The 15,293-nt window shown below is 43.8% G+C and overlaps 1 protein-coding gene across 2 annotated transcripts in view; it reads right to left on the reverse strand.

Annotated features, from left to right (window-relative positions):
* Positions 1 to 15,293, reverse strand: part of LOC133451501 (metal transporter CNNM4) — a 66,617-nt gene that overhangs the window by 28,451 nt on the left and 22,873 nt on the right. For both annotated transcript variants that reach the window (XM_061730615.1, XM_061730614.1), the window contains exons 3-5: positions 12,945 to 13,088; positions 11,041 to 11,175; positions 7,565 to 7,734 (exon numbers count right to left, since the gene is read on the reverse strand). In XM_061730615.1, the coding sequence (XP_061586599.1) occupies positions 7,565 to 7,734; positions 11,041 to 11,175; positions 12,945 to 13,088 (449 nt within the window). The remainder of the gene's footprint in view (positions 1 to 7,564; positions 7,735 to 11,040; positions 11,176 to 12,944; positions 13,089 to 15,293) is intronic.

Raw genomic sequence — 15,293 nt, forward strand, 5'->3', positions numbered from 1 at the left:
GCCTACACATCAGTCAAATGTTGTGTAAATGTTCACTTACAGGACAAAGTCTAAGTTTTAATCTTGTTGAGCGTCTTCGAGCACTTTGGTCAGAAGTGGCGGTTTTAAAAGTGCTTCATGATCGATTGATTGATTGATTGATTGGAAAGTAAGAACATTCAGTGAGACCTTAAAGTAACCAGATATGACAGAAACAAATGTAAAAATAAATTAACCGATTTGTGCTCCTTTAATTTATATCAATGTTTCCAAACTAGATATAAAATGAATGAAAATGAAAGTCTGTTCAGCTGATTTAAAGACATTAACAGTCTGTTCAGGTGATTTAATGATTTGAAGGCTTTAACATACGCTGCGTTTAAGTAACTAAACTAAACTTTTTCATACCAGAAAGTGTAAATGGAAGTTGCTTCGCTGTTAATTAATCTCCATAATAAAGCAACGTGCTGTTTTACAGCACAGGGAGCAGGACAGTGAACGGGTGTTACTTACTGGATGAAACTTTCCGGCTGCAAAGCTCTGACTTCAACAGTTTTAAGCTCAAACATATTAAAGAAAAATGTTTCAACCTGTAATTGTATTTCAGAAAACTCCTATCGGTAAAAAACAGCCAAGTCTTCAGCGTCTTACAGACGCCGAGGGAGGAGGGAGGATGAGAGCTGGAGGGGGGGGGGCCCTCTGGGAGCAGGTAAAGGCCGTCTTTTGTGTGCAGCGTGAAGGTCAAACACACAGCTCAAGCTACAATACAGCAGTGTGTGTGTGTGTGTGTGTGTGTGTGTGTGTGTGTGTGTGTGTGTGTGTGTGTGTGTGTGGCTGAGGTGAGAACCTGCAGAGCTCTGAGGAATCAATGTCGCCGGTTTGTTAATAACTTATAACAAAGTCAGCAGGGGGCCCGGCTGAAGCTATGCAAACATCCTGGCAGTGTGTGTGTGTGTATTACACGAGGGAAACTAATCTGTTAAGTTTGCATGCATGCGTGCGTCTGAGTGTGTCACCGCATGTCATAGAGTAAACAGCCTGGTCGACGTCACCGAATCACAAATCAGTGCACAAAAAATAACCCAAATCTGACTCAGAAGTGCTGACACACACGCACGCACGCACGCACGCACGCACGCACGCACGCACGCACGCACGCACGCACGCACGCACGCACGCACCTCGGACCATTTCCTTCTTCTCACAACGTTCCAGCTGCTCTTAGTCGAAGCTCTGATGTCACGATTGTGGAATGTGAGGAATCCTAAATAAAAACATTTGTGTAATAATCTAAACACAGAATAATAGTCGGCGGCTGACCCGACTGTCGCGGTCATTTTAGGGCCCAAAATACTGACGGCATCGGCTGGAGCGGTTCATCAGAAGTTTATAACAAATATGTGATTGGGGGGGGGGGTGGACAATGAGACAAGTCTTCTCTCCGGTCCAGATATGGACATCGTGATGCCCAAAACGAGTACGCAAGGAGCAGCACATAACTGAACAAACATTTAACCGAATGTGTAAGAAGAGCTGGACAATATCTGATCATCTACGATACTAATGAACATTTTTTTTCCACATTAATTCTCTTCACATCTGTCCAAACATCCTCATTTCAAGTGTCACTACTGAAATTACATTAAAAACGTCACCCTGTTGGTGGATAGGCTAAAGTCAGATTTTCATAGATGGACTGCCATTAATTTGACATTAGTTGGTAGAATTAACTGTATAAAAATGAATGTTCTACCTAGATTTCTTTACCTTTTCCTTCAAAGTGTATTCCAATTTGTTTGCCAAAGTCATTTTTCAATCTATTGATAGGTTTATTACATAATTTATATGGACTGATAAAACATTTCTTCAAAAATTTCACTCTGATGGGGGCTTGGGATTACCAAATTTACAAATATATTATTGGGCGACTAATTGCCAGAAAATATTATACTGGTATCAGTCATCAGATTATGTTTGGTGTGAAGCTGAAAATATCTCATGCCTTTCAACATCGTTCCCAGCATTAGTAACCTCCAGAGTCCCACTATCCATTTCATCATATTCTTCAAATCCGGTAGTGACTAATACCTTACGTATTTGGCATCAAAATTGGATTGGAAATGTAATAAAAGGGGGAAAAAAATAATCCGTGTCTTAAGCCAAGAATGTATCTCTGTTTTGTGTTTAATAAAAAGAGATTTCAAAATAAGTGCTGCTGAAGCTTAAACAAGGTGCCCGTATAACTCAGCATAAAAACGTACACAAGCTTATTAAGAATTGGCCAAAGGGTCAGTAGGAACCCAACGACTGTAAAACCGTTGAGACGGCTTTTGTGCGTTTGTGGAGGCTGAATGGATCCTGTGTGGAGCGACTGCTCTGTGAGAATCACAGAGCATCTTTATAAGCACATGAATCAGCGTGGTCATAAACAAACAACCAGTCTGCTGACAGCGATGATCACTACCAGTAACACACAAACACACACACACACACACACACACACACACACACACACACGCACACGCACACGCACACGCACACGCACACGCACACGCACGTGCACGGATCGTTCACATGGGCACTATAAAAGGAGCGGAACAAGGACACTTTCTCCAGAATCTGAGGTTTTTCTGTTCTCATGAAGCGGCCAGATCACCAGATTAACATAAACGTATCGTCAAGGAAATACAAATTAAAAAAAAAAAAGGGGGAAAAAAAAGAAAGAAAGGCATAACTAAATAAAAAAACATAAAATACGAGGCACGTGCACCCGAGTTTCTGCTTCCGTTGATCCAAAAAAAATTTTTTTTTGGTTTTACACGACAAAAAATCTGCTGCCAACAGTTCCCACAATGGAACTGTACGACATGGAAATATGGTTTTACCTGGAAATATGCAACATTTCCGTGGAAGTACGAGCTAAAAGAGCATTTTGCCACCCGCTCCGGAGAGAATACGGTGGATCGTTCCACGTGTGCGGTCCACGACGTCATCGATATCCGGCCTCCCACCAGGAGGATCTCACAGGGGAGCGTTGGCATGGAAACGCTGCATAATGGCTGTTTGGGATCGCTGACACCGACGAGTTGTGGGAAATGAACACGTGTGAATGAAGGAGGGGATGAAGACGTGTAATTTTCCCACCGAGTGGGATTTGAAAGCTTGTGTGGTGGAAACATCACCGGCGCTGGAGATGCTCGAGGCTCAGGTTCAAGAGAGAGAGAGAGAGAGAGAGTCAGGGTTCCCACTTGTTCCCTGAAAGTATTTCCCAGGGCTTTTCCAGGACATTGTGATTAAGGGTGCTCTTGTTAACAACTGTTACCAACTACTTTTATTTGAAATTAATTAGGTTAAGTCGACATGAAAAGTCATTAATCTGTAGTTTCTTCTTGCGTCTATCTGTGAACATGCACAGTATTTTAATACAACAGAATTCCTAAAGTTTTTTTTTTCCACTTACTTTCTATTGTCAGATATAAAACAAGTGTGAAATACTGGATAAAGATCACCTGTTACCTGTAATCAGCTCCCGCTCTGCTGAAATCAGCCAATTCATTAAAGGCCACGCCCACTACAGCTCTCTGCCTGTCACTCAACACGGGAGAGGGAGGAGCCTGTGCCCGCGGGAGAGAAAAACTTCACATCTAACGACACTTTTCAACTTTCAGTCGCTAGTTTCGTCTAAGCGTTTCGTCCTTAACGGCGTCTGAAAAGTCGATAAATCCAGCTACAGCCAACCAGACGCTCTGGGTTGGAGAACCTCGGCCCCGGGACCTGGTTCTGGGACCCGGCCCTGCACAGTCTAGAGGAGCTTCGGGACGCGGTCGGAGTTTAAAGGGGACCCATTATGGCTCTAATACCTATTTTAAACAGGCCTTGAATATCTTAAAAACAAGCTTTTGATTGTTTTTGCTAAATAAATTAGAAATTCAGCCTCTAAACCATGTCTTTATCCTCCCAGTCTCTAACCTCATTATCTATGCAGGATTCTGAGTGGGCGGGGCTATGATAATGAGGCACTGTGCTGATTGGCTGCCTGAATGACACGATACACCGCTACGAAAAAATGGCGGAAGCTCCGGCCGGCGGAGTTAGTTGTGGCCGTGGTTTCACGCATCGGAGGCCAACCGATGTAAATCGCATTTTCGTTACGTAACGACGGGAGCAGAATCTGAACGGCTCGTAGAAGCCACATCACACTGGACGGCTCATCCGGGCGGCTGTACAGACACTGCAGAATTTGGTTGCTTTTCTTCCTTCTCTGAGTTGGCAGGCTGAGGGGAGACCACTTTATATATGTTAAAGCAAGAGAAAACGTGTTTTTCATAATAGGTCCCCTTAAGGAATATGTCAATTTTAGTCTGACTGAAAACACACACAAATAGGATCATTCTCACAGCAACAGAAAGATGAGATTATGTTTCTGGAAACACTGAGATAATTCTGTTGAGCAACTCTTGTTTAACGTGGAACACACACACACACACACACACACACACACACACACACACACACACACACACACACACACACACACACACACACACACACACACACACACACACACACACACACACACACACACACACACACACACAGGACCCCCGCCGGGAAGGACGCCTGCCGCCATCTGTCACAAGCTGCTGCTCAAAGACGCGTTAACTGCAGCAGAACGCTCGTCTCCGCCCCGGGCCCGGCGGAGGCTCGGCCTCATGTCCAGCCAGGCTGCAGCGGCGTGGACGAGGCGTCCAGAAGGCAGACTGTGTTAAGCAACCGCATCTACATGAAACACCAAGTCTTTTCTTCATCACTCTCATTTTTCATCCTACTTTTGAAATGTTCGATTCTCTACTCGCGCACGTACTGTACACTTCTCTGAACCTCCAGTTAAATCTTTTAAATGGCAAAAACACACACAACATGAGGTGCGCTCAAACCGTCTACGCCGTGAAAAAATACAAAAATATACAAAAAAAAAATGGAGGAAAGATAGATAAAAGTAATATATACATATTTAAGAGATAAAATGTGCATTTCGTCACTGATATTTCCATGTCATGTGGGGGAATGCCGTGTGTTTACGGGGATTATGTCATGTGATCCAACTGCTGCAGAGTGAATACTCTCATCAGCTGATGTCAGAGGTCAAGTATTTATTTTGTCACCAAAGAAAGAAAGGAATGACAACAGACGTGCAAAACAAGGACTGGTTGTTAGGGCTGTAGATGGATGGAGAGATGGAATAATAGATGGATGAAGAGATGGATGAAGAGATGGAATAAGAGATGGATGAAGAGATGGATGACGAGATGGAATAATAGATGGATGAAGAGATGGATGAAGAGATGGAATAAGAGATGGATGAATAGATGGATGAAGAGATGGAATAAGAGATGGAATAAGAGATGGATGAATAGATGGATGAAGAGATGGAATAAGAGATGGAATAAGAGATGGATGAATAGATGGATGAATAGATGGATGAAGAGATGGATGAAGAGATGGAATAAGAGATGGATGAAGAGATGGATGAAGAGATGGATGAAGAGATGGAATAAGAGATGGATGAAGAGATGGATGAAGAGATGGAATAAGAGATGGATGAATAGATGGATGAAGAGATGGATAAAGAGATGGAATAATAGATGGATGAATAGATGGAATAATAGATGGATGAATAGATGGATGAATAGATGGATGAATAGATGGATGAAGAGATGATGGAATAGGTGGATGAATAGATGGAATAGGTGGATGAAGAGATGGATGAATAGATGGAATAGTTGGATGAATACATGGATGAATAGATGGAATAGTTGGATGAATAGATGGATGAATAGTTCCACGGAGGACGCCATCGCCACAGCTCTACACTCTGCTCTGACCCACCTGGAGCAGCAGCACAGCTACGTCCGGATGCTCTTCGTGGACTACAGCTCTGCATTTAACATCCTCATTACAAAACTGACCACCATCGGCCTGCCCCCCCTCACATGTGCCTGGATTAAAAACGTTCTCACCAACCGACCCCAGACTGTGAGACTCGGCCCCCACCGGTCCTCCACCCGCATGCTGAGCACCGGCTCTCCACAGGGCCGTGTGCTGAGCCCCCTCCTGTACAGCCTGTACAGCAATGACTGCAGTCCCACCCACAACAACAACCTCATAGTGAAGTTCGGACTCATCTGAAAGGGGGACGAGGAGCCTACAGAGAGGAGGTCCTGAAGTTAACAGCCTGGAGCTCAGAGAACAACCTCACTCTGAACACCGGGAAAACCAAGGAGATCATCGTCAACTTCAGGAAACAGAACACCGACCCAGCCCCCCTCTACATCAACGGCCAGAGAGTGGAAAGGGTCCACACCTTCCGGTTTCTTGGCCTCCTCATCTCCGACAGCATCTCCTGGTCTGAGAACATCACGGCCATCGCAAAAAAGGCTCAGCAGCGGCTGCACTTCCTGAGAGTCCTCAGGAGATTCAACCTGGACTCCAACCTGCTGCTGACCTTCTACCGCTCATCTATGGAGAGCCTGCTGACGTACTGTATCACAGTCTGGTACGGCAGCTGCACTGCTGCGGACAGGGAAAGGCTCCAGAGGTGAAAGCAGCGCAGAAGATCCTCGGCTGCCCTCTCCCCCCCCTGACGGACATTTACACCTCCCGCTGCCTCAGCAGAGCCACCAAAATCAAAAAAGACAGCTCCCACCCCGGCTCTGACCTGTTTGACCTGCTGCCTTCAGGAAGACGCTACAGATTAATCAGGTCCAAAACCAACAGACTGAAAAACAGCTTTTTCCCTAAAGCCATAATCGCCCTGAACAAAACGTGAATGCCTTCATGTGCAATTACTGTTTTTACCGTGCAATACTTTTTCCCGGCCTATCTGTGCAATATTCCACCACATGTGTAATTATCTGTAAGTAAGTAAGTAAGTAAGTAAGTAAGTAAGTAAGTAAGTAAATTTTATTTATATAGCACCTCTCACAGAGAGAAACTCACAAAGTGCTTTACATACAGAAAAAACAGTAAAAACATGAGGTAATTAAAAAGCTGCACAATGTGTCTCTAAGGAAAATAACAAACAGAAAAGAAAGAAAGAAAAAGACAAAAAGAAAAGAAACAAAAATTATAATACATCAATAAATGCCTTCTCCAAAAATAGCGTTTTTAATTTGTTTTTAAAAATGTCCACAGATGTTGCATCTCTCAGGGCTTGTGGGAGCATGTTCCAAAGATGTGGAGCAACTGGAAAGCCCTGTCACCTTTGGTTTTCAGATTTGTTTTTGTAGATAGGGTCTCAGGTCTTGATTTGACTATTTAAAAATGCACCATATGCACCTTAACCTTTTATATTATTTATATTTCTTGTATCCGTTTGCAATATCTTGCACTGGAAAGGTGATGCTGATTTTAATCTCACTGTACCCATGAATAGTGACAATAAAGTATTCTATTATATTCTATGGATGAATAGATGGATGAAGAGATGGATGAAGAGATGGATGAAGAGAACAGAGGAATACCCCTGACCTCAGACCAGCTGCTTCCCCCGAGGTGGCGTCTCGTTCCCAACCCCCCCGCTCACCTGCAAGACCAGGATGAAGAAGTCCACCGGCTTCCCCCTCTGGTAGACGTAGTGGTGGGCAGCTCGCCGCTCACTTTCGTTGAACTTGATCTCCTGGATCACGTCGGGATGACGCAAGATCCGCAGCAGCACCTTCTCTGAGATCTGGGCCGGGCTGAACAAGCTCACCTCTGCAGGAGGAGAAATAACCGACGGTCAAACCGGGTTCTGCTAACATCAGCAAACTTGACAGGATCTGTGGGTCCGATTACACTCAGTTTGTTCAGGTCTTCACTTCCTGTCTGAAAGTCTGGAGCTGAAAGACCCGAAACCCCTGATGACCCCAGAATCTGAAGATTCAAACAAAGTATCATCAACTGCCGCAGGTCGTTTTTCTGGCCAGTTGAAGCGAGTTGATGGAGGAAGAAAATGAACCAGACATCTGATGATTTCAAGATCTCTGGTTCTGCGATTAAGCTGAAATTTTGTGTTTACAGTTATAAATGATCACAAACGTTTAATTGGGGGAAAAAAAACTAAGAAAATGTATCTTTAGCTGCATTTATTGTGTATTTGGCCTTTTATTTTTGGTGTGTGGAGACTTGATTTGACGTTAAAGCCTAGAGAACAATAATTATTTTCTTTTAACTTACAAGTCGTGAGCTTTTTCTCATATATTCTATTAACGGTGATGAAATTCAACGAAAAGTTAACGCTTGACAAACTGCAGGTTTGACCTATCTTTGTTTTTCATTTCATTTCATTTCTGAGTGATTCTGCAAGTTAAACAAAGTCTGAGGGGTAAAAAGGTTTTAATGTTGTTGTTTGTTTCTTTTAAACAATATTACAGCATATTTGAAAATGTGCTTTTGGTCTGACCTGAATTGAAATTGACAAATACCATGAAGTTGAATTTAATACGAAGTGGATTAGAACTGAACTGGAAAGGAAACAGTTTGAATGTGAAGTGAATCAGAAAAAATGGGATTAATCTGAACCGGATCTGGAGTTAAATGTGTGGAACTGGAATTGAAAAAGGAATTAATCTGGACCGAATCAAACTAAAATAGGAACCAAATCAACTGGAGGTGAAGTGAAGTGAAGGGATTTGTGCTGGATTGAACTGTACGCTCCACCGTGGTGGAAACTAGACTTTTAGGTCTCCAGACCGGTCTTGGTCTCAACACCACTTTTATGTGGTGTTGGTCTTGTCTAACACAGATCCGTTACACACCAAGGTGACAGAATCTGGAGATCCAGCAGTTCTTCATTTTGTTAATGAACAGTTATAAACTATTTGATTTAATGTTTTGGTGCATCTGCATGTGTGTCTGTATTTAATTACAGTTTTGTGTTTATAACGGCCTTGTTTTTTTTTTTTTTAGAATATTTTTATCCCGGTTTTTTTTTCCCATTTTTACCACCCCGTGCTCCTACCTACTGACAGTCCTGTGCATTGCCATCCTCTACCAACCCCGGGAGGGCCCTGCACTGAGCTCAGGTCTCCTCCTTTACCTGAGGAGTGAGCAGGCCGCATCTTTTCACCAGACAGGGTGGGGTTTCTCCGGCCGAACGTAGCGCGTGGAAGGATCACGTTATTCCGGCCGGATCCTCCCCACCCCATCTGGCGCCCCGGTTGGCCAGAGGGGGCATGTATAGCCCAGGATTGTGTGCATGTTTTTGTGAGGGTAGCTCACATTAGCTACCCAGGGGAACACGGGGAGAACATACAAACTCCACACAGAAAGATCCTTTCGCCAACCCCACCCATGGTGTGGGCACTGAAGTCATGGGGGAACTAACACGCACTTCAGCACCCACAGCGTCCCCCGGCGGGAATCGAACCCAGGACCTTCTTGCTGTGAGACGGCTGCACTACCAGCTGCGCCACCGTGCCCCCAGTAACGGCCTGGTTTTTGAATAAATATATGAATAATATTTGCATATCGTTGTGATTGATTAAGCATCAGGTCCATTTCAGTGATGCTGATATACGGTGTAATCTGATTACTATAATGGTAAATAATGTAATTTCAAGTTGATAATTGTATCTTTAATATTTAAAATTCATGTTTCATCTCCAAATTAAGTCCAATTTAAATCGGTAACATTTACTATTCATTACTTTTCTGAGGTGGAGGGGGGTGTTGGAGGCTGGTTATTCTGTTAGATGACTTTGGGACTAGTTAGTAGTCGTGTCAATCCTTAAAAGCGCTGGAGTCAATCCTCCAATAGTGTAGAAATAGCGGTAGTGCAGTCGCCACACATATCTGATCTCAGCTGATTGATGAAAACATTTATAGTGAGTTCAACATCAGACATCCACTTCTCTGTGTTATTGAGCTGCAGTTGAATACAAGCTCATATGGAAACTAGCTGAACCAGGATGGTGCTGATGTTCTACAACTCACGCTGATGAGGAAATAACTAGGTTTCATTTTGGTTTCAGTCTTGAGCTGAACTGGTCCTGGTCTCGGTTTAGGCGGTCTTGACTACAAGTCTAGTGTAACACACCGGTGGGTCGGTCTCGGTCAAGGCTGAGAACGGCGAGTGCAGTAGGATAAATCAGGTCTCATATCTCTGATTACATCTTTACCTGCATGTCTGCGTCTCTTTTCACGCAATCCAACGACAACATTTTCTGTTTTCTGTCATTTTCCTTGGATGTTGGACCCAAAAAGGTCCAGCTGAAGGCTTCATCTTCATATACAAGATGATTAGACAACAAAAACTGGTTGAGGCCTGCAGATCTACAGCTGAGTCGTACAATATGGGGCGAGTTATGGAGCCGTTGAACTGCCACGACTCCTCCGTCGTCTCAAAGACGAGATGTTGCAACCAGGTTCAGCCGTCATGTAGGTTGACACCCAGAAGCAGAACAAAGCAGCCGTTTTCTGTGCAAACAAAGCTGCAGGGAGAGCTGAGGCGTGCACGGCCCGACGTTTGGGCTTCAAACAGACCCTTCATTCTGCTTTACATACAAGGTCAAGTTCCACCGCGCGTCGGCGCCGCGGCCCGGATCAGACGCTGTCAATGATTTGTTGATATTTGTTAATATTTTTTCAGCTCAGACAATCTTCAACACACCAGCCGGACAAGTCCTGACAAGGTCATGAACACGGAGCGATGGAGGTTTAAACGGAGGAGAACTGGTGTCAGGGATCGCCGGTGTTACGCCGGCAGGGGAGAGGAAGTGATGATGTGTGCGGTTAACTGACACACACTGATCTGTGGCGGCGGCGGCGCCACGTGTCAGCAGCCCGGTCTGCTGACACGCCTCCTCGCTGCTGCGAGAACATTTCTCCCAGACGACGGTCGCGAGGAAACAATCCCTCTCTTTTACGACTTCCTGGATACGTGACGAGGAAATGTGTTGAAATCTAACGCTGATTCACGGGCTTCCCCACAATGCAATTCTTCCTCCTTCCTGGACGGCATGGACCGGGAGGTTTCGGTCTCGGTGATATTCAGGCGGAGGAAGAGCGGTCGGGCCTCACCTGTGGCCAGGAAGCGATGAGCGGCCAGCAGCAGCTGAGGGGAGATCTTCACCTTCGACTCACTTTCGTGTTTGAAGGCAGAGAAGTCTCTCTTGTTCTTGCCCGGCGCCACTTTTTTCCTGGTACGGTTGTCAGCTAGGAAAAAAAAGGACAAACGTCAACGGAAATGAACCGATAAATGCATTATTAAACCCTCACTGGGAAATTATACTTCTGCACTGTACATTTCTTGAGAAAATACAGAATCTCGTGTCTTTGTTTTGTTTTTCCAGCAGATGCCGGCGATGGGGATCAGGTCTGGACTCGGTCAGCTGCTCAGCTGAGCCCATTGTTGTGGGGACATACAGTCGCTGAACATGATCAATCAAAGCGATCTCAGACCACAATACCGCCACCACAGTAAAGTTGCTTTTGTCAATGAAAATTATGACTAAATATCGTCGTCAACGAACCTTTATCACCTGAGGAAAACGAGACGCAACGAAAATGCTGGTCATGTGACGATAACGATAATTAAATATATAATGCAATATCGTAGAGGAATGAAAATGACACTAAAATGTAGATTATAAAATAAAAACTCTGCTAAAATGTGCCTTCATTTTGGTTGACCAAAACGAGACGAAATGTTATGACAAAGATCCTTAATATCCATGTTTTCAGTAGTTTCCTCTGGTTTAGTTCTGCTGCTGGGTGACGTCACGTCCTCAATCCCAGTCGCGGGGAATCAGATCCAGAAGATGCAGCTGCAGGTTAGAGGCTGATGCCGTTAACACAGAGCTCTAGGTTCACGTCAATTAAAAACAAAATTAAATAGAGGAAGGGGCCGATGGCCGGCCACGCAGGGATCTTCTCTGGGGCTGGGAGAAGAAGAAGAGACCTTTGGATAAACTTTCCTACATAGACGTGGAAAAGAAAACCCAATGTGTCATTGAAAAAGATGGGGAGAAATATGGAAAAATAAATATGTTGTAAACTCAAATTAGAGTCGTCTTTATCTGGAATGAATGTATTCTTGAGTCTATAAGGTAACAATAATATAATAATAAGATAACCTTGTTTGTATTGTAAAATGGGTTTCACAGATATGTTATGCTTTTTTTTCTTTTTTTAAAAAAGGAGCAATGTGTGAGATTGTAGGTTAAAATATCCCCCAAAAACCTAGAAACAACGAGTGAGAAGAGATAATCTTGATAATATCCACTGAGATGGCGTGTTAAAGCAGCACAACGTAACTTTCAGCTTTTGTTGAGTTTGGCGGCTCCTTTGGACAAAGTGGTAGTGCTTTACCAGTAGTGTGGAAGGGTTCCTACCATCCACCTCAAAGTTACATAGTGCCAGTGAAGTCAATACAGACCCCTCAGACCATGACAGAGGTGTCATTAAACCTGTTGTAAGTTGATGTACCATCACAATGACTCTGGAAATATTATATTAAGGTGGAAAAGTTACATAGTGCTGCTTTAAATAAGCGTTGGTGTGTCCGTCCTGTAATACCAGTTCCTGCCACGTGTGGCGGTAGCGAGCAACATAGCAGCTTCAGTGCAACATGACGACACGGAGAAATGGCGGGGTTTGTGAGCGTGTTTGAACTCGTCATGAGTCACGTAGTTACTTTGGCGCCAGTTAGACCCCGAACGTATTGATCTTGACTACGGTAAGCCTGGATTGACGCAGAGCTGATTTGTCTGGTTTCAGCAGTGCAGCCGCGGTTTAAAAACAGTGGCGGGAAAGAAAAGTGTAATTGAGAAGGACGACGGCACTCTCGGTCAGCCAGATAACCGATAACCAATCACCAGGAAGCTAAACAATTATGACTAAAACGAGAAAAAGGTCTACTTGCACTGAAAGGAAAAATAAGCTTAAGGATTTAATTACATGCGACGAAATCAAACCACACTCACTGTAAAGGTCGGACTCATCCAGGATCTCTGATTTAATGATCTCCTCGATCACGTCTTCCAGGGTCACCAGGCCCAGCACCTCGTAGAAAGGATCTCCCTCCCCCTCGTTGTTCACTTTCTGGACGATGGCCAGGTGAGACTTTCCTGGACGAGACAAAACAGATGTATCATATTAGAAACTGAATCAATCAATTGAAAAATAAATAGATCAGTAAATTCATGCAGAAATGCAAATATGAATGGATGAAATAATGAATAAATAAAGAGAAACATAGGCAAAAGAGTGCAGAAAGTTTTAGTTTTAGGCCCGGTACTCCACCCATCACAGACATCTCTACCGGTAAAAAACATACCGAGCCAATGAGGCTGCAGAGTTGCTAACAACATTTCAACTCCACTAGAAACTATTTTCGAGCGTCCGTTTATAAAATTCGGCTCGTCAGGCGGCCTACATCACCTCCCCCGTTTGTCTGATCGGTTGTACGCTTAATCAATCAATCAATCAATCGTCGGCTCCGCCCCCTGGACGTCAAGGTCAAATCCAAAGGAACCAAACTAAAACTGCTTAAAATCATTTCCTCTGTATGATTTATTTTTGTTTATTTGCAGTGCAGCAAACAGCTATCACACATGTATGATATAATATTGCTATAAATCATAATAACGTATCTGTCTGCTGACAGCTCTAAGCTCGCCCCCCCTCGCTCGCCCGTTAACGTGTACAGGTCGTCACGGTTGGGGTTGGGCCTGAACTTTGGCCACAAGTGTTACTTAACAACACGAAAGGTACGCGACTCACATGCACGCCCTGCCAAGGGGCAGGTGAACGCTTGCCCTGCACTTTAAAGTGTAATTGCAGATCCACTACAATAGTTGGCGGTGGCGCTCTCAAGGTCATCAGCTCTAAGGTGTAGGGTTTATTTTGCATATGAAGTGAGTAAACGTACCCTTAAAAGGGAAAGTTCGGTTTTTACAACCTGGACCTTATTTCTGGCATTTTTTATGGTCGTATACTCACCCAGAGGTGTTTGGTGTCATTTGGAGTCCTTCGGAAGATATTAGGAGTTTTTTGCGAGCCGCTTCTCCATATAACGGTAGTGCATGAGGGCACGGCCGGACACAGACGATGCAGCGTCTAAATAACACATGATTGCCGCGAAACTCGTTCATTTCTTTTATGAATCACTAGATCTGCTTCCAGGACCTGTTGTAACATTGTGGCGCTGTCTGTGTAATAAATAAAATAAATAAATCCATTTGTAAACAAGACCTCTGAACTCATGACGTCATCTCTGTGCGCGCACTCTGTCCTCCGTTCAGTGAGCTCTTCAGCCGTATACTCTGGCTCAAAACGGTAAGGACGTCCATCATATTCAAAGTCGTCGTCCACAACCTCAGAATTTGACAAATATTAAATGTTTCAAATAACTAACAGTAAACTAACAGTAGTGAACTCCAGCTGTACATGGAGCTGTGTCTGGGACGCGCGCACATAGATGACGTCATGAGTTCAGAGGTCTTGTTTACAAACTGATTTATTTAATACACAGACAGCGCCACAATGTTACAACATGTGTTATTTAGACGCTGCATCGTCTGTGTCCGGCCGTGCCCTTATGCGCTACCGTTATATGGAGAAGCGGCTTAAACTCCTAATATCTTCCGAAGGACTCCAAATGACACCAAACACCTCTGGGTGAGTATACGACCATAAAAAATGCCAGAAATAAGGTCCAGGTTGTAAAAAACCGAACTTTCCCTTTAAGAGACAACATGAAGAGAGGGATGAAAAGAAAGGCGGAGAAAGATGAAGATAATGAGACAAAAGAAAGTCACCCGAAAGCTAAGACGATGAAATCTGTCGAAGCAAATGTAGCGCTTGGTTTCACTGTGACTACAGCAGGAGACGAAGAAGACTGGTGTGTTTTCTGTGTCTAAAAATGCCTAAAAATGCTGGCAGCGGACAGCATGAGCCAAGTAAATTGAAGTGAATTTGAATTTGTTATTATTTGATTTTATTAAAAAAGAATTGATGCACTTCACACAATATTAATAAAGTTATTCTTTGTAGTAAGTTGAACGATATTTCTTTCTTTGTTCTTTTCTTTAATGTTAACAAGGATACAATATTATGCAGAGGTGTACCGTACAGGCTATAAGTCACTTTTTTTTTCATAGTTTGGCCTGACTCTGGAGCAACTTATGTATGAAATTAACAACACATTATTACCGGTATATCATTTCACATGTTATTTTCACACTAAACTGCAAGAGGGCGAACTGCAGCTAACAATGAGTCTGACGTAAGCGACGTAGAAAGCGCTGCATCTTCTACCTCCGGAGTCAGCG

The sequence above is a fragment of the Cololabis saira genome, chromosome 9 (genome assembly GCF_033807715.1).
Source record: "Cololabis saira isolate AMF1-May2022 chromosome 9, fColSai1.1, whole genome shotgun sequence".
In the NCBI taxonomy this organism is placed as follows: Eukaryota; Metazoa; Chordata; class Actinopteri; order Beloniformes; family Belonidae; genus Cololabis; species Cololabis saira.